Genomic DNA, 27,627 nt, shown 5'->3' on the forward strand with positions numbered 1-27,627 from the left:
CCAATTTCTAAGCGCCTGTCTTCTCTCTTGTAAAATAGACATAGATATGTCTTCTTGCAAGGTTATTGAGAGGATTAAATGTAATTACAAAAAGCACTCCATGGCCCTGTGCCCAACACATACTATTGCCTTTATGCTTAATCTTCTGCCAAACCCAGCAATTGTTTCTTTTCAGACTGCCTTCCAAATACCAGATATATCCCATTCCTTCATTTCCTAGACCATGGAAACAGGCTCACTTTTGGATTCTTGCCTGAATTACTGTAGGCTCCAGGGACTCCTAGCCGGCACCTTCTGGTTCTTGATCTTGATGCCCCTACCTGTCCCAGAGCTGCTGAGCTATTCCAAGATCATCTTTATTGTCAGGGAGATATTTTTAAGCCTGTGTTAGACTCTGAAACAAGCCTTACAAACTGACTTGATGACGGTGGTTTAGATGTTGAACTGACCACTCAGCTCCCTCTTGGATTGTGTGTGTGTGTGTGTGTGTGTTGTAACTCACCCGATGTTCATTTCAAGGCAACAATCAGTTTAATGGGACCCATATATAAATGTTCATAGTCACAGATACAGGGAAGAAAGAGTTTCATGCTTTTCTTATACATGTCGGTTCCTCCTTCCAACTTCTGAGAAAATCTCTTTGGGGATGAATCCTAGGAGATTAGGTTGCCCCTGACCATGGAATTACAAATAGCTCCCACTCCAGTTCTCTAGTAATGGGTACTTGGAACCCTTCCCCCCCTGTGGGACCATTCTCAGCACACACTGGTTCTTCTCTCACTTGCCTTTCCCTTGGTGTAGCCTAGAGGGGAGGAGGGCTTTTTCCTTGGTTTTGTTTTCTAGGATTTCAAGGGGAGACTTGTAGTGTAAGAGTCCTAATTTGTTTGTAGTAAGGGATCGTAAAAGAAGTCATGTCTTTCTACAATTTCAAAGGTCCTACAAAGAGCCTTTATTCCATTTTGAAATATTTTAGGTGACTTTTTATTCTGTCTCTGTTTATCACCTTCTTGGCTAAAGACTACCCTTAGAACCCCAGAAAGTGGTACAAGGGACCACACAGCTAAACATTAGAAGCACCTGGGAAGCATTAAAAAGCCATGCACAGTCCTGCCCCAGACCAATAAAGTAGGAATCTCTGCAGTTTGCCCAAGAGATCCTGATTTTCACCATCTGGTTTTGAATGACACCAAGATGTATGGTCCCTCCAAGTGAATATAGGCTTCTTCCTCAATGAATGTTTCATGCTATATCGTAATGGCCATCCCACCAAAAGAAAATACCTCTTGATCTTTATTTCTTTGATTACCAAGGTTACCTGGTTCCACTGTGTGTGGGTATCCCCTGTGCTTTCTTTGGGTGGGGGAAGCTTGTAAGCCCTGAGTAGGGATTCAAGAAGCAAGCTGACTTGTACATTTTAAACAAGGTTCATCACTCACATTGTTACTCACATCCATTGTCAGGTGGTTTCTAGCTGAAGGGACTGACGGTTTCAGATTAACTGCAGTAGTGCATACGTCAGTGATGTGCTCTGTCTTACTGATGTTTTGTGTAAGATGCAAAACAGCTCTTCAGAGATGGTTTATGAGACCGAGGCTGATCCACACCACCTCAGGGATCAAGGAGATAGATCCCTTGCAGAGGAGCTGACAAGTCCCCGATTCTGGTTGCTATTCTGAATTGTAATCACCCAGTTCAGATCTGTAATAACTTTACATCAAGTAAGTAAAACGAAACAAAACCAAAGTCAAAAAAAGTATATCACCATCATGAAAAGATTTTTAATGGATTTACAAAGAAGATAGAGCATATTTTACTTGATGGTTTGCTAGCTTGATTGATAAGTTGTAAGTCTCCAGACGTGGGAGGTGGGCCACATCTGTACTCGTGCCCCGGGCCCTGCACGTTTTAACGACAGACTTGATTATATCTGATTTAAAAATCTAAGGCACCCATTATTAACATCATTGATAACAACAAAATCTAGGTATCTAAGTCATTTGTCATTAAGTAATTAAGATTAGTACCAAATGACACGGCCTCTTTAAAATCTCCCGCTGTTGCCACTGAAATATCTTTATAGCCACACATGCGTGTGTGATTTGAAAGCAGCATTCTGTGCAGGATGTCTGGGAGGCTCAGTCGGTTAAGTGTCCAACTCGATTTCAGCTCAGGTTTTGATCTCAGTGTCATGAGTTCAAGCCCAAATTGGGCTCCATGCTGGGCGCAGAGCCTTCTTAAAACGAAACAGAACACAACAAAAACATTCTGTGCTTTAAAAGAAGACACGAGTCTGAGTCCAGGTTAGGTCCATTTCATCCTTTACTATCGCCTCGAACAAAACCAGTATTAATAGCGGCTATATTGATGGTTATTCCGATGTGGGCTTTTGAAAACCGGAAAGTGGGCTGTTACTACTAATGAGTGAAACCTCTGGGGTGGTAATAAGGCAGGGGTCTTAACTAAAAGAGCCGGTCAGCCGGCGACCTAGAGGTGAAAGACAGGATCTCGTTACAGTCCCCTGAGCCATCCGATCTGACGACTTGACAGAGCTTTTGTGTATTTTAAACCCGGTACAGAAGTTAACTCCCACATAAGTAGATTATGCTAAATTGGTCTCTCCTAAATAGCAGCGGAGTTACTAAGCACACTGGCGTATGTAGGTAATTGCAAAACTCAAGGGACTGGGCTTTCCGCCTTGCAGTCAACACCCATGGCCACCCAAGGGGTGTGTGTATTTGGAGCTTTAGGACGGAGATGCCAAACGTGTGCCTTTGCCAGCAGAGAGCCGGCTCCTGGCGTGCTTCACTGTCGATGTGTGAGCCGGGAAGGCATGGTGCATGGGGAGCTGCCCTGGAAGGAAAGTTGGATGGGTGCACTCTTATGGGATTGGTGCACACACTCACAGGACGACTGAATGCTCATGTTTGGAGTTCCGTGTAATTGTGCGAGGCCAGACTCGGAGGTGTTCTGGAATCTTGTGTTAGGGCTGGGGATTCTGTGCTGTGACTCTGTGACTTCACTGTTCCAGTTTCCCAGGACAGGCCCTAGACACGGGTTCCGTCCTGGCATTGCGCAGGCCCGAATTTCATGATCCCAACAGAAATGCCAAAAAAAATAAATGCAACCTTCTTGCCACACAGTTCACTAAGCTCTCCTGCAGAATTATGGCAGGACACTGAATAGGGGGCTTTTTATTATAACCTACTCTTTAGATCAGCATGATTTATAATGCAGCGTCTCTGGGGGTGCCTGGGTGGCGCGATCGGTTAAGTGTCTGACTCTTGGTTTCAGCTAAGGTTGTGAGCTTGTGAGATCGAGCCTCTGTTAGGCTTCGTGCTCCATGTGGAGTCTGCTTAGGACTGTCCCTCTCCCGCTGTCCCTTCCCGCTGTGCGCTCTCTCTTTCTCTCAAATAAATAAGTCTTATAATGCAGTGTCTATCTCAAGTTAAAAAAAAAAATCACAGAACAGATTATTGGGGAAGTAGAAGTCATCCTGAGATGCAAACTCTCAGCACAGATGGAAGGAAGGAGCATATCCCTGCTGCTTTGAAAACGCCCATGGAAATGCATAAAATGAGGACAGTCTAACCTAATGGTGAACAGTTTTGATTGCTAAGATGGGTTGATCTGTTAAAAAAGAAAATTAGTTTATTGGGGGGGGGGTGGCGTTGAAAAGGAGGTAAAGCACCTGGCTAATGAGAAATGAAAGTTTCTCCAGGGTAATCGGGGCAATTTTCCTCTTCTCTGTCTCTTCTTGTCATCTTACAATATTGCTTTTCCAAAATTGCTCCTCAGTTATATAGGCAAAGAGCAAATGAAACCAGCTTCAAAAGACTTTTTTTTCCTAAATGATGAAACTGGATTTTCTCTTCCGTACGGAAAAGCCAGGAACTTACGCTACGCTACTGGTGGATTCAGGAAACTTCCCTTGGCACTTGGGAACAAAACAGACCTCGCTTTTATAGTAATCTAACTCATAAAGTTTTGTCTTAGAGCATACTTCGGAGAAAAATATAGCCGTGCTGTAGCGTGTCGTCTTCCCTGTGCTGTTCTTCCATCCACTGGGTGATTTCTTCTGTGCTCCCCAGGGGCCAGGGCGGATACTGGCCAGCAGAAGTCCTTGCTCCCCTGTGGTTTACATGGGGAAGCGGGGAGGGCAGACGATGAGTAAAGAGTCAGTAAATGGTATTTGAGTTAGGACCGAGTGAAGTAGTAAGAAGAATAACATACGGAATAAATACGCCCACTTTGGGATATAGTTTGCCCCCTGTATTAAGCTGAAAGATCATTTTATTCCTACATATTTGCACATCTAAATTTTCAAGGCAAAATCTAGTGGACGTGTTAGTGCAGATTTAGAAGCAGACTTTTGTCACTTCGGTGTAACACATCACCCCGATCTTGGCTCAGTTGCCTCTTCTGTTCTGTTATGCATCTCCTGCTACCTGATGTGTGGCACGTGCGTATGTTCACCCCTCGGCTCGGTGGGAAGGAGATGCAGAGTGAAGTCCACTCTCTGGGCCACGGATGTGGAAGAGCTCAAGGCTACGTCAGTTCAGATCACCTTGCTGGGGTACTGACCCTACAACTGTTCCTGATCCATTTTCTTTAATTTTGCATTTGGTCACGGAAGTGATCCTTGGTTTTGACCAAAATAGTTAAGAAAGAAAGAAAGAAACGTGGGCAGAAGCCCCTTGGTGGCCAGTAATGAAGCTGGTTCATGCCCTTGCCCGCTCCTGGCTTAGGCCAGGAAGAAGGTGAAGGCCACCGTGCCGCCCCGTTCCTCTCGATGGCAGAGCCGTGAGGGGGAAGAGCACTGGGTATCCAGCGTGAAGCGGCTCAGGGCCGGACTGTGGGTCGTATTCTTGATATTTCTGAACTTCTCCCTTGCCAGGAACTCCATCTCATTTTCAATAGAAACGCCATCCAGTCCCCGGAAACCTCTTTCTCACTCAGTCTCCATCGTGTATTCTTCATGCTATGCATTGCGCCTGCCACCGAGTGGACGTTCAAGAGCTGGCTGGATATATGAATGAGTTATCAGGTGAAATATTGTGCACAGAGGCTGGGTCCTCAAAACAGTGAAGGGCAAGTAACTGAGTAAAGGTGTTCAAAATAGTGAAGTTCCAAAGCCAGGCTGGGCTCATTATCTGTATTTCTCATCTAACGTGCACAGTGATCTTAGAGGCAGGGACTGTCATTTACCCCCGTGCACAGATAAAAACACTGCAACTCTGAGAGGTCAAGTGACTGAGCAGGAGTCCCACTCCCACTCCGCTACAGGCCATCTGTGGTTTCTTCTTCTATAGCTGTACTTTTCAACCCTGGGGGCAGGTGAGAATCTGCAGGAGCTCAAACAAGCCAACCAACCTGGCCCTCCCTGCAAAGATCCCGGTTTCATTGGTCTGGAGCAAGGCATGGGATATTCTCATGTTTCCCATGGCCAGCCACGTAATCCTTCTGACCACCTTCCAGAACTATGTTCTAAAGGTGGTCGTGAGCCTAGAGGGCAGGTCATCCACGATAAGTTCAAGCCACTTGATTCTTAAGGTGGCCTTCACCCATCTTTAGGTGCTAGGGTAACATGAGGACTTAATGGTAGGCCTCATCCCATCGGAGCGGCAAAGAAGTACCTGCTTTTTTCTTCAAGGCGGAGCCCAGAAAGGGATTTTCTAGTCTAGTTACCCGAAGGGAAAGAGTAAGAAGGGAATAAATCAACCCAGGCAACAACCCAGATACCAGTGAACCAGATGAACCAGATGAATGGAAGGGTGACACCTGTCTTCTGAATGTTTTCCTCCAACCGATACCTCCTCCCTAATCCCCGCACACCAGGGTCAAAAAATGCAGATTCCTGGGCCCTGCCCACCGTTCACGTGACCAGTAGTATGTCAGGATCTGAAGGGAGTCTGCAGTTTTCATCAGCATCAGGCGATGCACCCCGGCTCAGCGTTTGGGCACCAGGTGTGTAGAGGAGGGTGTGGAAGAGAAACGTGCCAGTGTCCCGGGCAGGGTGGGCACGGCAGTGGTGTGGCAGGAGATAGGTCGTTAAAGCGAGACTTTTCTTATTGATTCTGGCTTGATTTGGGACATTTGGGACAATAATACTGACGGTACTCCTTTTGCTATGTCATAAGGAATAGTGTCATTGAGCAATGCCAAGGTCATTTTTGCTCTGTTTTTCATTGTATTTTCATGTTTCCCCTCATGATACAAGAAAGTACTTTATAATAAAGTCTATGTTCTATTTACTTATTTGAAAAGTTAATTAGTAGGTAGTTCATAGAAGATTCTGGTAGTCTTTCGCAAAGTTAATATGTGAAAATATACTTCACTTTACTGTGTCTTAAGGACAGTTTCATTATAAGGGCTTAGAATTGACAATGTTATTTCACACAACCCAGCTTGTGGATCTCATGTGACTTTGGCTCCTCAAACCGTTTAGTTTCTTCAAGACAAAACAAAGCGTAGCTTCTGTCAGCCACATAACCGATTCTGGTCGAGTGCTTCCTTTGAGACCTACTTTATGGCAAACGAGGACCAACACTGAAACATTTTAGGTGAATTTCCAAAAGAGGAACTGCATTTTGGTCATTGGGGGGAGTTCTGTGGGCAGGAGTATTACACCCGACAGTGTTACTCTTGTGTCTGCCATTTACTGGATAGCCTCTTCCCAGGCTGCCATGATCCACTTCGTAGAGATGTGAAATCTCCTTCTATCAGAAAGGAAGACATGTGAAGTGTCTGTGCTGTGTGTCTTCGTGGCTGCAATAAAACAATGCAAGTTATACCCAGGCTGGGGGAGTCTTCTGTCTGAAGCCAATGCAGAAAATAAGCTTTTCCCCCCTTAAATTCCAAACAGAAGCATTTATTATTTAAAACCCAAACACATGATATTGTAATTGGCATTTGAATGTTGGGAATTTTAAACCAAAATAATAATAATAATAATAGTAAACCTCAGAAAGTCACACTGAAGGATCCCTGATGGGTCCACCGAGCACAGAAATGCCCTCTGCTGAAAGCTGAGGTATGTTCAAAGAAAAAGCGAGTCCACTACATCTGCCAGTTTGTTCTATTATCATTATAGAAGTAACCCATTAAAATGCCATTTCTTTTCAGTAAAATGCAGGATTTAAAGCTTCAACTAGATCGGTTATCCATATTCTGCCTCTGAAAGAGGACTCTCAGGATTCCCTGAAGATAGAAAGTAGCAACAATTCGGGGCGCCTGGGTGGCTCAGTCAGCTAAGTGTCCGACTTCGGCTCAGGTCATGATCTCGGGGGTCCTGGGATCGAGCCCCATGTCGGGCTCCGTGCCCAGCATGGATTCTGCTTGTCTCTCTCCCTCTGCCCCTCCCCCAGCTCATGCTCGCTCACTCTCGCTCTGTCTCTCTCAAATAAATAAAATCTTAAAAAAAAAAAAAAAGCAACAATTGGTCCTTAACGCAGCAGGCTGAAGGGGGGCATAATGCCTTGCATGGCAGGCTTCTGAGTGTGCCCAGGGTGGCCCTGGAGAAAGAAGGAAGGAAGGGGGGGGGGCGGGTATCGAGAAATCAGTTGTACTCTTACAACTGTATGCATGTCGTGTATTCATATTCCAAAGGCAAACACCCAGAAGCTCCAGTCTGGCGGCGATCCCATTTGCAAAAAAAAATGTTAAAGAAAAAAAAAATCCGCGTCTGGGTCCCCCAACAATATCAGCTGTTGCTGGACCATCTGAATCTCATCAAGATACAGTGTCACTGGAAATGACGCTGTCACTGGGTAATGGCTTCCTGCTGCTACGTAAATGCCCTGTGTCAGTTGGCTTAGTAATGACATTGCTGCTTATCTCTTTCGGTGGTAATGATTATTTTTACTTCTGTGCAGTTTTTTCTTACTGTGTTGCCATATTCAGAAGATAAATTACAACTGTGCGTACTAGCTAACCACCGCTTTGAAACAGTGGTGAACCTTGCCAGGCCCAGGGCTTCGTCACTGGAAGGTGGATCTGAGCACGCCCAAACTTGCTCTCGTGCTCTGAGCCCGATGTATTCCAGAACTCTGCCTGGCTTCAGTAGACTTGTCAAGGCCCCTGCCATCCCTCCAAAAATTGATTTTTTTTTAAGAAACAGTTTAGGAGGCCCCGAGGGCTTGAGAGCTTACCTAAAAAAAGTGAAAACTCCGTTAGTCTCCAAGCAATGCAAACAGTCAATAGCAAAGCAGAAAAGAAGGGTCTCTGAAGTGTATCCCACTGAGCCATAATCTGAGGGGCCCTAAGGAAGGTACTTCATCAACACATCACCATTTTGAGGACACACTGCGGAAGGAACAAGACACCACGAAGGGTGGGATTCAGAGAACATTGTCACACACATTCAGACGGACTGGAGTAAAGGCGGTACCAACCAACGAACCTAGGGAACCGTGTTGAATATGGATGAAGCTCTGGTCTTCACCATGGCTGCATGTCTGGGCCGGTTACAGACACCAAACAGTGACAGGACAGTTTATATTTCCAAGTGCACATTCTGTGGGGCTCTTGAAGAACCCATTTGTAATCCTTTATGTAGATGTTAGAAGTTAGCACAAGTACTTCTTTGTCCAATGAGCCCTGGCTTCCATGCGCCTCTCCCGGAGGACTTTCAAATGGAGCGGCAAGGATGAGAAGCAGTGGCATCCAGTGACGACTATAACTTGTCACCTTCTGTTTAATGATCATCTGAAAAGGAAGAGGAAAAAGAAGAAATTCTTGTTGTCAGCCGGGACGTTCACGTCTTTAAAGTTTTGCAGGTTAGGGCTTGGTTCTGCGTTTTGTTGGAAGGGACAGGGAGGAATACAGATAGCCAACACCCCACTGCTTAGCTGTCTAAGGACCGGCTTGGTGCCTCGGGGTAAATTCTTGAACTATGATAAACCCCAGCAGGGCGGAGATGGTTACACAAGACGCACACCTACAACAGCGCATTGTTGACCATGGTGTAGCCAAAGGCAGGATGCTGTCAGCTCCGAGTGCCTTGTTTCCCAACCACACACACCCGAGAATGTTGTCTTTGAATCATGAGGTGATAGAAACTTAGTGTTTTTCATATGTCGCTTTGACTTGGTGATTATTTAAATACTCTTGTGACATAAATTCAAAATCTTAGTCTTCTCAGAATAAAAGGCCCACCAGGCATGTTGTCCATCATGATTTGAATAAGCAATTGGAATTTTTTTAAAAAATGGCAGTATGGACATTTTACATGTTCTTTACAATGTTGATATACCTTTGAAGCTGAGTAGATGTGACTCTTGTCCAAATTGGCAGCCTTCTTTCCTTCTATAGGGGTGTAACTCACAGTCCTGAGGCTAGATCTCCTCCCTTTGGCTTTGTCTCTGAAAGCCTCGTTTCAGAACGCGCTTTCAAGCTTCCTAGTCACTCTGAAGTGAGGCAGGGACGGAGGAATTCAGTCATTTTCATTCATCCAACCACCTCACCTTACTCTTGAGCAGTTGAGCCATCCCTTGAATGGTGTCAGCCCTGGTGTGTGCGTGCGTGTGTGAGGAGCAGGGAAGGGGTACAAAGGAGTCAGGGTAGATTCACTTGCTTTCTTCCATACATCTTCTGTTAGGTTTTGAAAAAGCGTTTACCTCATTTTTAGGTAAATTGTATTTTTCTCGTCCTTTCTCTTTTTATTAAGCACCATGTTAAGTCTCTGGTTTTTCACTTATGGGTACTCAGCAGAATATTGAAGCACTTCATTGTACACCGTTGTTTTGCTGGCCCCATGACAAGCAGGCAAAAAATTGTTAAATTGGAAATAGAAACAGCTAGCTTCACCATAGTCCTCGCCTAGTGGCATATAATGAATACTATGCTTTTATTCGAAGTGACTACTATGACGTGTTGGGAGCCAGCTCCCATAGTCTGGAACAGTAAAACACCAGAGGAGATGGGGACAGGCTCCCTTCCACATGCTGTTGTCGCTGACAGTCTCAAAGAGAGAGTGGGGCCCCCAGGAGAGCACAATCCCAGGGGGCGGCACTGAGTCCAGTCGGTTCGTTAGAAGCCTGATGCACAGATAGACAAATCAGGAACGTGTCCTCATGCAGGAGAGCGCTTGTTCAGTCGTGAGGTCTGCTGATATTTCAGAAGCCCAGGAATAAGCCCAGTCACTCAGAAAAACAGATAAAAATCAATGGAACACATAGGGAAGAGTTTGCATGTGTAACAAGGAACTAGAAACAAGAAAACCAAAGTGGCACTTGCAAGGTGCATGAAAGCTGGTGGGAGGGGCCAGAGCAGGAAGGGGAAGGGGGCAGAATGTTCTGGGACGGATAGCCCACTGAGGGTTGGGGACAGCACAGAGCAAATGGGCTGGCCCTCATTCTACAGGAAGAAGAGCCTGCAGAGCTCAGAGGCCCTCGGTGAGTTATCTGATGGCTCTGGCCTCCGTCTCTCCATCAGTAAAGTCAAAATATTACTTTATGGAGTTGTTGTGAGGTGTGAATCCGATAACCCATAAAGTTTTTAACATTGTGTCTAACCAACTCAAAAAATGTTGGCTATTACAACATTTTTTCAGAGCTATTACTCTGAAGAGTAATTATTACTGTAAAGTGGAAAACATATTCTAGAGTTTTAAATCAAGAGAAAAAAGGAGTGTCAAAAATCCCTCCCAATACAGAACAGACTGTTGGGAGGAGGACGGGGTGGGCGATGGGGGCAGGCTCATGCCTGTGCAAGCTTGTCTGCCCAAATACAAACGACAGAAAACCTAAACAGAAACTGCTTGAGCCGAAAATACCCAAGTGGGCTCCCAAGGGAGGATATGATGATCTGATCCTGGACTGAGCTTAGAAAAATAGCTCTAGAAATCATTTTTAAGCAGGCATTTGCTCAAACCAGAGAACAGGATCAGGTGACTGTAAAGGTTTTCTTCCAGGATTTCATATACAGTCAGAATTCCGTTTTGGCATAGCCCACCATCGCCGAAGGACGAATATCTGTCAGCGTCTCCTGAGCCCGGGCCAGGTGGGCACAGTGGTCTGCCGAGGAGCGAGCACCAGGCAGTCAGGGAGCGGCTCCAAACTGTGGTCTGTGGTCCAGCTGCCTGAGTGTGAATTCTGGCCTCTGGGCTGAGAAGCTGGCCACGGCATCCCCGTAAAACGGGGCTGCTAGGATCCACCTAGTAGGCATTCTGTGAGCACTCAGTACTGTGTCCTGCACAGAGTGAATTCTCAGTAAATGTAGTTCTTTTCGGACATCCATTTATTCTCCTAAGAATTCTTCGGGCTAGGTATTATCCCATTTCTCAGCTGAAGACATCAAAACTCCATTGATTTGGTCTGAAAGATGGTAGAGTCAGGATTCAAACCCAGGTCTGTGAGTTTTAGGGCTGAATGTGCTGGGGGCTCCTAAAACACCCCAGAAAGCACTATGCCCAAGCTCTTGGGAATAACGGTGCCCTTACATGCTCCACTGGGCTCCACACTTTGAGAGAGATGCTCTTCACTTGCTCTGTTCCCACCATCATGTTCCTTCTTGCCTGAAATCCCTTTTCCAAGCCCCTGTGCCTTTCTCCTTATACCTCATGATCCCTAGGACCCTGCACAGACATTGCCTCCTGCAGGAAGCCTTCCCTGCCTGCCCTCGGCTAGCGAGGTCCCCCTCTGTCCTTCCTTGACTCCCAGTGGGACTGCATCATCCTCATTTTGAAAGGCCTGGCAGAGCACCAGGAACGTGGTAGGCACTCAATAAATGCAGAAATAAAAAGCCTACTTTCATAAATTCTGGTGGTTTAAAAAAAAATCATGTTAATTGTAATAATACATTTTTCATAGTTAACAGTCAATGTAACCCTCGGAATTAAAAAACAAAACAAAACTGTTCTAGTCAGAGTCCTGGGGGGCACTCATGAGATTCTTAGAGGATTAGCAGCCCCGAGTGGCCCCGAACTCCCCCTCTGCCAACAGTAGTCCCAGCAGTGATCAGTTCTCCAAAATGCCAAGTTCCAGAGTTGTTTTGCTCTCCTAGTTTTTCTTATATTTTAAACTTGCCTTTCCTTTCTCCCCTGGTTTCTTCAGTTCTATGCATCATTTAAGAAAATGACGCTGCCTCAGGGAACAGTACTGGAAACATAACTTCCCCATAAGTAGATACAATTTGTTTTGTTTGTTCCTACCAAGAAGGTATTTTCTCCCTTCTCTTAAATTACTTCTGTCCATTTCTATAACAAGCTCTGAATTAATTTGTATCTGTGTTCATGAAACATAGAGGAAATTTCCCACGTGTGGGAACTATAAAGAACTCTTCCTAGAATTGTTCTAACAGTTATAACACTTGAAGCATATGAAACACTATTTATGATAATTCAGGCTTCTCAAACAGTAAGTGGACTGGTGATTTCTTTCTTTTTAAACATTATAATCATACCAGCATTCCCCCCCTCTTTTTTTTTAAAGAAAAACTTTTTTATTATGGACATTTAGAAATATACGCAAAGAGAGAGAGACTACAATATTGAACTCCCAAGGGTCTAAATTTCAGGTATCAGTCTAGCACGTCTCTTCCCTTCCACCACTGTTCCCTCCTTTCCCATCTGAGCAGAAAAGGGGAAGAGGCACCCCCTGGTTGCAAGACTGCCTCCTCTCTCCATGTCTGCTATCCTGAGTCTGGTTTCACCTGCAGTGACAGCTGTCCACACACCTCTCACACGTGGGCACACCCCTGCACACTCACGTTTGCGCGGGCACAAACATGCCCACCTTCACCCAGCTCTGTACCCCATGTGCTTTCTTACTCAAGTTTCAAATATTAGGACAGAAACTCGGTTGGGAATGTAACTTGGAGCAGTAGACATCACTTCCTAACATAACAGACCAACTTGGAATAGTAGACCTAAAGAAGTATGAAGGCCCAAGTGCTTCTGAAAACAAAATTATTCATAGAAAAGTCCTCTTCAAATGGGATTTTTAAAAAAGTAATGTCCTAATTGGGGGGCTAATGGCAGATTGTTTTTCTGTTCTGCTGCTTCTGTGTCCTCTACACTTTTCCAGTTTTCAACAATGAGTAGGTCTCGCTTTTATAATTTAAAAATAGCCCCCAGATGCTAAGAGGAGTAATTGGTCAGTTGCCTCTTATTCTCTTACGCAGCAAAATAAATATGGACCAGACACTAAATGAGATCTTTTCCTTGTGTCCAAACCGTATTTTCCTTGGCTTGGAAGCCCAGGAGTAGAGAAAAAGGCCTTTCTTGGCAAAGGGAGGCCAAGTGGGTGACACAGCCCAGCCACCACTCTCCTGCCCTTTACCCCTTGGTCTGTCTTTGGCACTTTGTTCTCAGCCCTGGGCAGGGTCTTCTCCACCCTTCCTGAGCCAGTGGATCCCGTGCCACTGCAGATGAACGCTTCTCTTATTGCCTCTCTCACTGTGTAATTACCATGTGCCTTCTGGCGCTGGAGAATAGAAAGGATTAACCCCGCTTGCCTCTGGAAAAGCGGGGCCCGGTATCATATTACACGCCATGGTGCTTGATGTGACGTGGTGTTCACCAGGTGGCAGGAGGAGGATGGGGTGTGTGGAGCCTTGGAAGCGTTGGAAATCTCTCCTTAGCTGTAAAGTGACCAGTCCCACAGGGGTGTGTCAGAATTAAATGTAGGGTCACAGCACATAAGGGAACATAAGGGCTGCAAGGTAAATGGAGTTGGAACCTCATGTGTCATTCCTCTCCCCAGAAATTGTCATTGTCCTAAGAATGCTCACTTTCCCATCCCATCTTATGCCCCTTCACGTTGTACCAACAGTTTGGAAGTTACCTCTGAAGTCTTGGAGTGTTTTGATTGGATTCCATTGAGTTTAGGGTACCTACTCAGTGTGCCTACACCCAGCCCCTGAGCCTCAACTTTTTGTTTCATACTAAATAGTTTCTCTACAAAGTTGATAATCACCAAATTTTCTTGGGATAACATGCAACGTTAGCAAACTCCACTGAAATATAACAATTGTGCATTCCTCAAGGAAAGTTGTTGAGTTGTCATTTTCTTTGTTTGTTTGAAATTGCACATGAAAAGGCATTATAAATTACTGGTTAAGGACACAGGCTTTAGAATCAGACCCAGGTTGTAACTTAAGCCAAGTGACAACCCATTCTGGGCTTCAGATTCCTCATCTGTGAAATGAGAATAATATGGCCACCTCATAGGATCATTGTAAAACCAAATGAGATAAAGCCCATAAAACAGCCAGCTCACTCTTGGCACATAATACAGTTCAATAAATAGTAACTAGCATTAAAGCAGTTGGCCTCCACGGGCTTGAATGTGACCTCTGCCCGTTACCCCAGGGACAGCGTGGTGCATTCAGAGCCAGCTCTGTGTCTAGCCAGCTGGGCATCCTTGAGCATTACGTATTTGGGACTCGTTTCTCCATTTGTAAAATGGGACGTTGATCTAGGTCATCCTGGAGATCTTCCCTTCCAAAAGGCTGGAAGTGGCTGACTATTTAGGAAGAGGTGCTGTGACAGTTCGAAGGGACAGAATGATTAACTGAAAACCTCTCAAGTCCGTGATGTTGACTTGTTGTTCTTTGGTCTATGCTCATCCTCCTTCGCACTGGTTCTCAACTCAGCTGTTCATCAGACTAATTTGGAGAGATGCCTGGGCCCCAACCCTAAGCAGTAATTACATCATAATATCTGGCACTATTTTTTAAAAGCCCCTCCAGTGATTCAGTGTGCCACCAGGGTTAAGGACCACTGCTGTATGCAAATAACACAGTCAAAAGCAAGGCAGAGGAGAAAGGATGTGGCTAAGCCACAAACTGCATCTTTGAGGAGATGTGATTTCAGATTGGTGTTTCATTCAGTCTCACTTCTAAATTTGCTCTTTTCCTTAACATCATTGGAGAGCATAGCCTGACATCAGCCCCCATCGGCCTCGAAACTGAATCCAGACTCCTTGACCTCGCTTATACAGCTTTTCATGATCTGACTCTGCTGCTCCAGCCTCATTTTTCAGGTGGCCTGCCTCTGCCCCAGTAGGGAGTAATCACATGCCAGGTTTCTTCTAGCTTCAAGCCTTTCTATCTCTCCTACCCCTCTCCTTTCTTACCTGACCTTCCCTGCCGCCCTGGTACTTGGCCAACTTCTGCTTGTCCTTCAGGTCTCCACTGAACTTTCTCTTTCTTCCAGGCCTCCCCAGAGTTGAGTGAGGTGCACCTCCTGTGTACTCCCATAACCCACTCTGCACACCCAGTGACACACTGCACTTGATCTGCATTCCCAACCCCAGAGACTGTTAAATTCCACGAAAGCAAGGAATGTGTGGTTGACTTACCACAGCGTTCCCTGAAAATTTCACATGGTCAAGATCATTGAATATGGGTAAATAATTGAATGACTGCACAATAAAAGGAAATTCTTAAAGAACCGAGTCACAGTAAATTAAAGAAACCAGATCCTATGAATGAATGCACAAGAAAAAAATAAATTCTTAATGACGGAGTCACACTAAGCCAGGTATATCGGGCCCTATCCCTATCCCTATCCTCTCTTTCATTTAAGACCATTCTTTAACACCAGAGAGAGGAGGAGCCATAGTGGGGAACCAGACTTACTTTCCACAAGAAGGAGCTTAATTTCCTTGGAGACTTGATCCTGCATTATTTGTTCCATAAACAATAATCAACAGTGTTAATATTAAAAAGCAAGAGAAATATATTTCAGTATCTTTTAATGCATATTTTTAGTGAACCTTTATATTCGTACTAGTTAGTGAAATATTTACAGATAAAATGACAGGATGTTTAGGGTTTACTATAAAAATTCCACTGGGGAGAGGGAGCAATAGAGGTATGGGTGAAACAAGCTTGGCCAAGGGTTGACAGCTTTTGAAGCTGGATGGACACATGGGGGTTCATTATATAATTTTCCCTACTTTGGCATAAGTTTGAAATTGTCCAAAACAAAATGTTAAAAAATAAATGTTAAAAAAAAAAAAATACAATCGTGGGAGGACTTTTTTCTCAGCATTGCTGTTTGGTTCAATGAGTGTCAAAAACAAAACAAAATTTTAAAAAACCCACCAAAAACCAAGGCGGCCGGCCATACATTATCCGGAGCCAGCTTGGTCTTGGTCAGTTGGAAAACAGGAATGTTCTCCAAGGTTAGTAAACTGTAATCAGTTCCATGTAGTTTTCAGGCACCAGAGTTTACAAATCACTGCAGTTTGATTTGTAACTCCATTCATATGTCCACAAGAAATACAGCCCTTGCCGATGTTCCCCCCTATTCGCTTAGCCAAACAATGCTTTTCCAGGGCACTTGCAAAACAGGCCCCAGGACGCCATTTTACGATCATTGGCACCGCCCTGTCCCTCCGCGTTGTTTTCACAGCTCAGAACGTGCTTCCTTTTAAAGTTAGAAAAAACCAGCAGCATAACGGTGCCCTTTACTGCTCCTAACATTTGGTGTCTCAGATACGGGGCCGCCTCCTTGTCGGGGAGGCCCTGCGCCCCGGACGGTCAGGTGCCGTGGCGAGGCCCGCGGGCCCGTCCTTCCCAAGCCTGGCCCGTCCCTCCACAGCGCTTTCGCCCCTCAGCTGCCGCCCAGACCACACGGCTGGTGCCACCATCCTCGGGCCTCTCCCTTCGCTCCTCCTCGTCCTCCGTGCAGAGCGTCCCGGGGCGGCGGGCCCCGCGCTGGGTTCTGCGCCTCGCTGGGGCTCCTCAGCCGTGCGGTGGGCGCCAGCCCTCCCTCCTCAGCTCCCGCCCTCTTTCGGCCTGAGTGATTCCGACTGGAGACCCAGCTTGCCCCGGTGCATCCCGCAGCCGCCTCGCTGGCCTACGCCGGGCCTCCTTTCACCTTGGCCCCCAGCTCGTCCCTTTGCGCCTCCCATTTCGGCCTCGTGCCTTGCGCAGGTGCTTCTCGTTGCAACTAGGCCCACTTCCCTGTCTGTGCCAGAAGGGGGTGGGGGGGAGGGATGGGTATGTTTCCACCCTAAAAGCCTTTTAAATGGCGCATCTCTCCTACGTCACTAAGGTCTCTAACAAACACTTCAACCCAGATTGTTCCTTTGGCCCCTACATCCTGTTCCTTAGAGGACCTGCTGTCTTCTGAGATGTGCTTTCATAGAAATCTTTGTTTGCTAGTTTGGGATACCTTCTCTTGCTGTGCTCTTTCTGAGCGTGCCATGATTGATTTTCTCATCAACCCAGAGAAGAGGGGCAATTTTATAAAAGAAAGAGACATTTTATTTTTTTTAAGATGTTATTTATTTGCGAGAGAGAGATCACGAGCAGAGGGAGAAGCAGGCTCCCCGCTGGGCAGGGAGCCCGATGGGGGACCCAGGACGAGGAAGGCAAGAGGCTTAGCCGACTGAGCCACCCAGGCGCCCAGAACCAGACATTTTATAAGCGAAATGGAGATACAGAGAAGTCAATTCCCCCCAGATTACAGCTAGGAAAGGGCCGAGCCAAGCTGCCCTCACCACTCAGTCACTCCTTTACTCGTTGACTCCACAGAGATTTACTAATCACTCATGCTGTGCCAGAGTACATCCAGGTCTAGATTTTGAAAATGAGCTTCCAAGAAAATAAGCATAGGATTTATTTAAGAATAAAATATTTACTTTGCATCTCTTGACTAAAGTGACTTGCAGTCACTGATACTAATATATTACAGGCCACAAAAATAATTCATATACATGCTTGGATTTCATTGCAAAGCTCTTGCTAAACAAACAGAAGATAGAAAGTACAAACTCTAGACCAAAAGCTTTCCTTCGATAGTGGTAATTCTTTTCATTCCATTCGTTGTAGGGAGGCCCCTTTACGATCAAACAGACTGCACAAATCCCTCAATGCTACTTAACTAGTTGGGCAAGTTACTCATCATTTTGAGCCTATTTCTTCATCTTTAAAAGGAGGATAATGGATCCTTTACATCCATGAAGTGCTAAGGCTTGTGCATGCTATCTGGACAGCACTTAATAAATAGAACTCCCTTTTCTTCCCCTGTCAACCGTAAATTTATCATGTTAACAATGAAGAGTAAAATGTCTTAGTAATAAGCACACAAGTCTCGTCCTTTCCCACCCGACACCAAACTGTCCTGGAAACACTATAAGTAAGTGACTAAGTGTGTTTTAGTTTCACTGCCTCTTTCTGTAGCCTGTTTGATTGATGTGTTAATGGGGAACGAATGACAAGGTTGCATGCAGTGAAGGAGTCCTAGGGTGGTTGGGAGCCACACCCTGGATAAAATTGTGGAAGGAAGGAATTGTGAATCACCCTCCATTCATGGAAAGTTGGACAAAAACATCAGCTGAGAAAAATATATTGAGTTTTAGAAATATGACCTGACTGTAATTAGTTGCTTTCATCTTTGCACTTACTACCTTCAGGTAGGATGTGAGTTTTCTAATTATCTTTAAAAGATTTTTATTGAAACAAATTCCCAAGCTTTTCTTTTGGGGGAAGGAGGGAAAGCGGCTTCTCTATTTGTCTGTTGTATTTTAGGAGGGGTGAAAGTATTGACTTACCATTACCTCTGTCACATTTCAACATATGATTTCAAAATTGACTTCAAAGCAATAAAATGATGTTCCAAATCAGAGATAGATGATACGAGTTTTTCCAAAAAAGCTTTTCATGAAAAAATAGAGCCATTTGCCTACCTACACTGTTAATGAAAAGTGCAATGCACCTCTTGGGTCAAGGAAGTGATTTCTAGTATGTAAATTCTATTTTCTGACATAGGATATTTGTCATTAGCCAGCTGTGTACTTGTTTATGGTACAGATGTGACCACTGTGTATTAACTGAATATATACTGAAGTATGTAGGTTCAGCCATCCTTAAAGGGATAAATGATAATGAATGGATGCAGAATGCTTTAACTGTACTACACTGCTCAAATGTTAACTCTATAATGGGAAAAACGTAACGTGGATTCCTGTTTTAAAAAAATTACCTGTAGCCTCTCGTGTTCTAGTACTAGGTCATATTTTTGGCGTGGTCAAATATTTATTTTTTATAATGATGCCTGGCTGTGACAAATGATTTCTGCTGAGACCTAAGAAACTAGACTGTATATTGTTAATGGAAAACATATTCTCCTAGACTAGTGATATTTTCAATGATTCCTTTCTATAATTAAATGTAGATGTTAGCATATAGGCATTGCTTTATTTTTGGAAAGTTTGTGATTCATGGGTGGGGAGAGCTCAGAAAACAGATTTCTTAAAAACGAAATTGCTTTCTCTGTAGAATCTGTTTAAAAGACACTTTGGAGCAATAACATTTTTTTTTTTTTTTAAGTAGCAGAGAAGGTGGTTTTAAGTAACCCAGGGGAAAGACATGCTTTTCCATCACAGTGACAGCACTTAGCCGTAATCACCATGTCAGGGACATTTTCTTTACAGGTACCAGACAGTGAATAAAAGGATTTACTTGAGAAAGCCTGAGACTATTTTGATTTGTCTGGTCCTGAAATATTTATCAAGCTAGGACCAGTACTTCTCAGAGAAGCGTAACTATGGACCGGGTGATATTTCCTGACTGCCATCTTTGAACCTGCTACCTTTGACAGTGACCCAAAGCGGTAGCTCTTAGTTTTAGCGGCCAAACAATCGATTCTAATTGTTTTCACTGTTCCCTCTTTTCTATCACAGAATCGGAAGACTTTTTGATGGTACAGAGCCCATTGTTTTGGACAGTCTCAAACAACATTATTTCATTGACAGAGATGGACAGATGTTCAGATATATCTTGAATTTTCTACGAACATCAAAACTCCTCATTCCTGATGATTTCAAGGTGAGGGATTCACGTTAAATTACCAATAGCATTAAATATGTGATTTGTTTTGATGTGCTCCCCAGAACATTTCAAGCTCTACATTTTTAACGTACACCAACTCTCTGGTCTCTGACATGGTTACACCGTCTTCATGAAATAGAGGATATGTCATTAAAGTTTTATGTGACCAAAAGCGGACTGATTTTGTTTAAAGACTGAATTATAATTTATTTTAACACATTGAAAATAAGTTGATTAAATTCAAAACTTATTTCTGCTACGTCTTTATAAGGTAGGAAATACAAGGAAACCTCCTTAGCTTAATACTTCTTCTCCCAGATACTTAAAGGAAGTATTATACTTAACAGTAAAATTTTAGATTGTTCCCCTTGAAGTTAGTAACAGGTGTTAGTCTCACATTGGGCTGGCAACTCTAGGCCATGGAATCAGACAAGAAGAACAAACAGAAAGTGTTACTATTGAAAGGAAATATACACAAATGTAATCTTTGCAGCTGTTAATATTTAAATAGATTCTAAAGAATCAACTCAGTACTGTTAGAACTAACGAAGAACTCATTAAAGCATCTATATTCAGAATCAATATATCACAATTGATAGCTTTCCTACAGAATAGCAAGAGTGAAGCATAAGATATAATGGAAGGGTATACCACTCACAGTAACAACCGAATTTATAAGACCTAGGAACAAACCTGACAAGAAGTGGGCAAAGTCTGATTAAGAAAACTGCAAATCTCTACATAAACTATAAAAGAAGAGTTGTATAAATGAAAGGAAATTCTGTGTTCCGGGATGGGAAGCCTCGATATCATTAAGATGTCACCTGTCCCCAGATGATAAATTCAGCACAAACCCATTTAAGTCACACATTTTTTTTAAATGAAATTTGATCCATTTATAAAGTGTATGTAGAAGAAACTGAGCTTAAGAATAGCTAAACAAATTATTAGGGATGATAATGGTGGTGGTAATGGTGGGCTGTGGCGGATGCGTCCTACCAGACATCAGAACATACTAGAGAGCTAGAGTAATTAAAAAGTGTGATCCTGGTTGGGCTGAAATTAACAAATAGATCAGTGGAGAAGAATAGGGTCCGGAGAAGATGTGTGTATAAAGGAATCTGATATATTATAAAGGTGGTAATTCAATCAGTGGGAAAACAAAGGAATAATCAGTAATTGGCACTGAGATAGTTGGCACAGAGACATTTGGGGAAAAAATGTAAAGCCAAAGCCCTATCTTATATCCTAAGTTCACAGATATTCCAGAAATGAACATAAAAATTAAAACTATAAAAAGTATCAGAAAAAAAACTAAAGGAATTTCTGAAAGCATAATTTTGAGGCAGAGAGGGCCTACTTAAGGAAGACTTAACACCCAGAACGTAGCCTTTAAAAAAAAAAAAAAGTTTAATTAAAGACACCGCATACATATAAAAGACAAGTGTTAGACTACAGGAAATATTTGCAATAAAAGATTAATATCATTAATAAAAGAATTCCTAAAATCTATAAGAAACATACAAACAACCCAATGGAAAACGTTTTTAGACAGAAACAAAAATCTCCCAAAGAAAAAAATAGAAATTGCCAATAAGCATTTAAAAAAGATATTTAATCTTTGTAGAATCAAAGAAACAAAAATCGAGATACCCCTTTTTATCTATCAGATTGGCAAAAATGTAAAAAAGTGGTAATATACAGTGTCAGGGATACACATCATGGTTGGGAATAAACATTTTTGGAGGGCAATTCAGCAGTTTTTAAATTTTCAATCACACATACTCTTTGATCTAGCAGTTTGGAGTCAATTTATTTTCTAGAAATAGTTGCATAAATATGCAAAGATATAGGTACATGGGATGTTTACTGTGGTCATATCATTTGTAATAGCAAAAGCTTGACACAACTAAAAAAAAGTTCAGCAATGGCACATCCTTACCAATAGCTCTATGATCTGATGTGTGAGGGGAAAAAATCACCAAGATTTTACCATTCAGTGAAAATGCATAGCCATATTCGTATTTATGTAAAAAATATGTGTGCGTAAATACACAAAAAGATCTAGAAGATTAGATCCCAAATTAGTAGGGACTCAGGGGGCCCCCGTCCATCCTCCCCGTCCAGGATTTTGAGCGGTGGGGCACCTGCCAAGTCCACATTTGGTGAGGAAACGCAAGAGAAAGAGTCAGAACTGCAGCCAGTGTGGGCACTCCCGGCAGCCTTGAAATCAGCCTGAGGCAGTGCGTGACCCCGTGGCTCCCCGTGGCTCCCCGTGGCTCCCCGACCAGTGGCAGCACCCAGGGGCCTCCCAGAGTGCACCTCTTGACGGTGCTTAGTGTCATTCGGGCTTTAAAGACAGACGAAGTTGGTTTGTGCAACATGGCTCCTTACGAAAGTAAGCTACTTTTTTTTTTTTTTTTTAGATTTTATTTATTTATTTGAGAGAGAGAATGAGATAGAGAGCATGAGAGGGGGGAGGGTCAGAGAGAGAGGCAGACTCCCTGCCTAGCAGGGAGCCCGATGCGGAACTCGATCCCGGGACTCCAGGATCATGACCTGAGCCGAAGGCAGTCGCTTAACCAACTGAGCCATCCAGGCGCCCCACGAAAGTAAGCTCCTTTATCCAGTGATGATCTCTTCCAATTCAGGAAGGAAAACATATTGGGAGTCTGTTTCTCAGATGGCACCTTCCTGGAGGATTTTCAAGGGTAATTTTCAATGTGTCGTTTTTTTTCTTTCTGTGCCAACTTTTGAACCTCTTTCCTGCCTTCCCTTCAGGCCACTTCACTCACTGGCAAGTGTCTCATGCAGAGGCCCGAGGGAGGTCTCCCGCCTGCAGCCCTGGGCGTAAGCCTGGGGACGCAGCTGCTCAGACAGAGAGTGCTGGTGCTTGTAGGCAGCAGGACTCACACCAGCTGCAGGCGGAGGAGAGCTAGGAAGACAGTCAGGACCGCTTCTAGAAAGCAGGCACTGGCCCCAGGTGGAGACAGGCAGTGGGGCTGAGTTCTGCACTGGACACAGGGCCAGAGAGAAGGGAAGGGAGGAAGGGGGGGCCTGCTGTAGGTGGGCACGGACTTCAGCAGTTCCCCCCCTCCCCCCCCCGCCCAGTAATTAGACCTGGCACCTTGGATGTCAGGTGTTCACCAATCAGGTCTGGGCTTCCCGTGTGGGAGAGCAAGTAAGCGAGTGGAAATGGAAGGGCTGAAAGTGTGATATGGCGACCGTGGGGGGCCAACGTTTTCCTAGAAGGAATGCAGTGGAACTGGGGAAAGGGGTGAAGGAAGGACATTTCACTTTTAGTTCTCTTTTAAGGTGATTGCATTTCCAAATGACCACTCAGAATCTCTACGTGGAGAGTTCATTGGCTCCTCAAGCTGCCTGATCATAAGCTGGCCGTGCCCGCCTACCCAACCCCGCTACTACTGTGGAACCTGCCCCCTTGCTTTGTGTCCCATCTCTGTAAAAAATGTCAGAACCCATCTGCCTGCTCTAGGCAGGAGCCTGGAAGTCATTCTGCACTTTGTCCCCTTCTTCATCTCCCAGACACGATCCATCAGCAAGCCAGTCTGTAGTGCCTTCCGGATACTTCTCGAATCAATTCCTTCTTCTCATCCCACCTCCCTATCCAAGGCTCGGCTCTCTGGATGACTTGGACTAGCTTCCTAATTGATTTCCCTCTCCCACCCTTTCCCCCCTCTCATCTACTCTCCATGTTGAAACCGGGAGACACTTTCTCATTAGACTTTTTATTTCGAAATCATTGTAGACTCTCATGTAGTTGTAAGAAATAATAGATCCTGTGTTACCCGATTCCCCCAGTAGTAACATCTTGCAAAATGATAGTACAACAGCACAACCAGAATGTTGACCTTGAAATAGTCAAGGCACGGAACATTTCCATCATGGCAAGGATCCCTCCCGTTGCACTTTTATAGCCATACCCTTCTCCCTCTCCCCATCCTCTGCCATCTCTCACCCCATCCCTCACCAAGGGACACTTTTTGAAAAAAATAGTGTTACCATGACTTGCTCCTGCTTACAACTCTGCAGGGGCTTCCCATTCATTGTTTGTGGAGCAAAGCAGCATATCCTTGTGAGAACCCACAAGGCCCAGAATACTCCAACCCCTGCTCTCCACACCACCACCCCCGCCCCCGCAACTCTTACCTACACATATGTCCTACAGGACTTTCCTTAGTTCCACAAGCACACCATGTTCTTGCCCCCTTCAAAGAGACCATTCTGTCTGCCTAACACTCTTTTCCTGGCCTTTATTTGTCATTAGGGCTCATTGTATTCATCACTAATGATGAATACAGTGTTTAGTCCAGCTTGGTTTGCCTATACCCTGCGATTCTCCCCGTGGTCACACACGTACATTTGTAATTATTTGTCTTCATTGTTTGGCACCATATACCCAACTGTAAGTTATACGTGCTTTTGGCTGCAGGTGTTGGAATAGTCAATCAGCAATGCCTTAAACTAATGGAGATTTATTTTCTCACATAAGAAATCAGAGGTCCATGGTTATTGACAGTGATATCTGTGCAGTGATGTCATCAAGGACCAGGACTCTCTGTCTTTTTGTTTTGCCATCTTCAATGTTGACGTTTTGGCCTCACGCTTGTCATCTCAAGGTCGTAAGGTGGCTGCAGCAGCTCCAGGCATCACATCCTCATTCAAGGCAGGAGAATGGGACAAAAGCCTTTTTAACTCGCAAGATTTTGTCCTTGTCAAAAGATTCCCCAGTAGACTTTCCCTTTATCGGTCAGTGGCTTGAACTGAGCCTCCCTTACAGGCAAAGGAGGCTGAGAAAGGGGTGTTTTTCTTTTTTAGCCTCTATAGTGAGAGAAATGAGCAAGGGATAGGGGCTGGGAATAGTTGTTGGTGAAGCTGGTCACACTAGCTCAGCCCTGGCACATAGTAAGCATGTGGATATTTATGGCATGAGTGAATGAATGCACGGATGGATACATAAACGAATGAAGTGAGACCCACACTCAAACCAGATTCTGGTTCCTACCCCATACCTGGTCATGTACTTTCTCACATTCAAACTCTGGCAATCTTACGTATATAGCAGGACTCTCTTCTTTGTAAGGGTCTCACAGGCAGGGACGTTTTTATGTTTTTCTAAAGGACATTGTGTGCGGGCACATAATAATTACTTAGCATTAATTAACTTAAATACAGCAGAAAAGGGTCAAAAGAGTTACAGGAGACGAGAAGCTAAATGTAAGTAGGCAATACACTAACTTACAGGACGAAAGGGCAGATATAAAACGTGTGTATAATACCATCCTCCTAAGCAACTTAGGAGGGTAAAATATTAATTTGTAATCCCATGGTTCAAAAAGATGCAGACTCCAGGAAATACAAAGCAACTGATGGGGAATTACACTTAGAACATGACGACAGCCATTGGTTGTGAGTTGTAGTCTGTCCCAGGAATGGAGCTAGGAATTTGAACACATTCAAACGTGGCAGGTGTTACTTTGTTCTTCAAGAGCATTCAAGTTAGATGCAGAGAGACAGACTTCCTCAGGGGGAGTTAAGCTGTGGCCGATCCCTGAGGACAGCCCCTTGAGGGCTCACCCAGTGGGCTAGGATGGGGATGGCTACTTCTTTGCACCTTTCGAGCTCGCTGAGGATTCCAGAGCCCTGCTATTCATCAATTCTAAGTGCAAAACGTACCCATTAATTGCCCAAGGATTTAGCTGTAGCCCACACTTGGGGAAAAAGACAAAAAGCTTGTCAAATGAAACTCACGTCTCCCAGGGCCCTGGAATGTTTCCCATGGAAACTCCGGGCGACAGGCTGTAAATTAGGGGGCGTTCTGGAACCTGGAGGAGCAGCAGCAGGAGGAGAGCGAAAGCTGAGGTGACCATTCAGCTCCTGCGGCAGCTTGTGCCAACCACAAATACAGACGCGCACACAGATGAGCTCCCAGTCTGCCCGTCCCCGAACAACACAATAGGTGCTTTCTTCCTTGTTGGAGTCCGTCTCCTGACCTGGGAGAAGGGACACCGCAGGAGGAGAGAATCTGTCTCAACTGGGTTTGGTAGGGAAAGCGTTCCTTGATTTCTGGCTTCCCTCTCCAGCTATTTAATGCTGGCTTGAGCGAATGCATGCAACGTTGACGTCACGGCATCCTACCCCCCCCCTTAAAATGCCATTCTGCAAATAATGCTGTATGAGCTAGGTCCCCTCTTAGCAATTTAGATCATTTCATATTTCAGAACACCATGAAGTGGCAGCTGCTTGTGCACTGCTCCCACTGGAAGCCACTGGAATCTGTTCTCTAATAAGTGATTATAGAACTTCTCTGCGCTGTTTTATTATGGAGGTGACTGTTCTTCATTTCCCCTCCTCCCAATGATACTGACCAGTTCATCGTTGCAGTTATTTTCTGCTTACTTACATGTGTTGTATAGGCAGACACACACACAGTTGTCATTCCTAGTACACCAGGAGTCCAGAACTTTGGCTCCCTTTAATGGGGAAGCACAAAAAATGACCTCTTTCTAGCCTTGTATTCTGAGCATCTTTGGTAAATGTCCCCCACGTTGCTAGCGTCTTTTGTGGTCTCAGATGAATGTCCACCCATCCTAGATAAAGAAAACTTTGCTAATAGACAGCGCAAAACTTACCTATCCCTGGCTTAAGTTTAAAAATGTATGAGTTAGGGTGCCTGGGTGGCTCAGTCGTTAAGCATCTGCCTTCAGCTCAGGTCATGATCCCAGGGTCCTGGGATCGAGCCCCGCATCGGGCTCCCTGCTCGGCGGGAAGCCTGCTTCTCCCTCTCCCACTCCCCTTGCTTGTGTTCCCTCTCTCGCTGTGTCTCTTTCTGTCAAATAAATAAATAAAATCTTTTAAAAAATGTATTAGTTATTTCTAATAACCTGTTAATATTATAGAAAAGGATATGCACATTGTAGAAAATTTGAAAAATGTTTAGGCCCCATATTCCCACCCCTCAGAGATTGCCAGTATTAAAACCTTAGTGCATGCATGGCCTTCTGGATCTTTTCTACCCTTATTTCAGATAATAATCTCTATCTTCCTATTTCAATAAAATCAGATTTTCTCTAATACTGAAACCATATTCAAATTTCCCAGCTTGACCCCAAAATATCCTTTGCAGGGGGTTTTTCCGAGACGGTATCTGATGTGAGACCACATATTGAATCCAGTTATGTTCCTTCCTTTTATTACCTAGCATAGTCTGTCACTTTTTATATGATGCCGACTCTGAAGAAACCGGGCCAGGTGCCCCACAGAATGCCCCCCCTTCTGGATTTGTCTGGCTGCCTTGTCATAGGTAGTTTAGTTCATTACTCTAGCCTCTGATGTCCTGTAAACTGCAAACTATATCTGAAGGCCTGATGGGTTTAGGTTAAACATTTTGGTGAGAATACACCTCTGGTGATACTGTGCACTTCATATTACATCACATTAGTAACCATATGTGTTTGAATGCTAGCGCGTTCGTTAATGATGCTCGGACTGACCATCGATCAGGGTGACTTCTGTGTTCCTTAGATTGCAAGAGAAATGATCTCGGTCAAGCTCAGAGTTTCTCATCTTGCTCTGTCAGCGTTTTGAGCCGAATCGTTCTCTGTGGCGGGGCTGTCCTGTGCGCTGTAGGATGTTGAGCAGGACCCCTGGCGTCCACACACCACATACCAGCAGCACCCACCCCCTCTCCCAGGGAGGACAACCCAGAAGTCTCCAGACTTCGCTAAATGTCCTTTAGGGTCAAAATCAAACCCCAGTTGAGAGCCAGGAAGAAAGAGAGGAAGGAACGTTTTATGGGACGGATCCTAGCTTATCTCATAGAAT

At 44.5% G+C, this 27,627-nt stretch overlaps 1 protein-coding gene across 2 annotated transcripts in view; it reads left to right on the plus strand.

The window, feature by feature from the left end:
* The window catches only part of KCTD1 (potassium channel tetramerization domain containing 1), an 89,657-nt gene that overhangs the window by 48,336 nt on the left and 13,694 nt on the right, over window positions 1-27,627 (plus strand). For both annotated transcript variants that reach the window (XM_021686074.2, XM_021686073.1), the window contains exon 3: window positions 19,635-19,779. In XM_021686074.2, coding sequence (XP_021541749.1) covers window positions 19,635-19,779 — 145 coding nt within the window. The remainder of the gene's footprint in view (window positions 1-19,634; window positions 19,780-27,627) is intronic.

This window comes from Neomonachus schauinslandi, chromosome 14, assembly GCF_002201575.2.
Source record: "Neomonachus schauinslandi chromosome 14, ASM220157v2, whole genome shotgun sequence".
Lineage (NCBI taxonomy): Eukaryota > Metazoa > Chordata > Mammalia > Carnivora > Phocidae > Neomonachus > Neomonachus schauinslandi.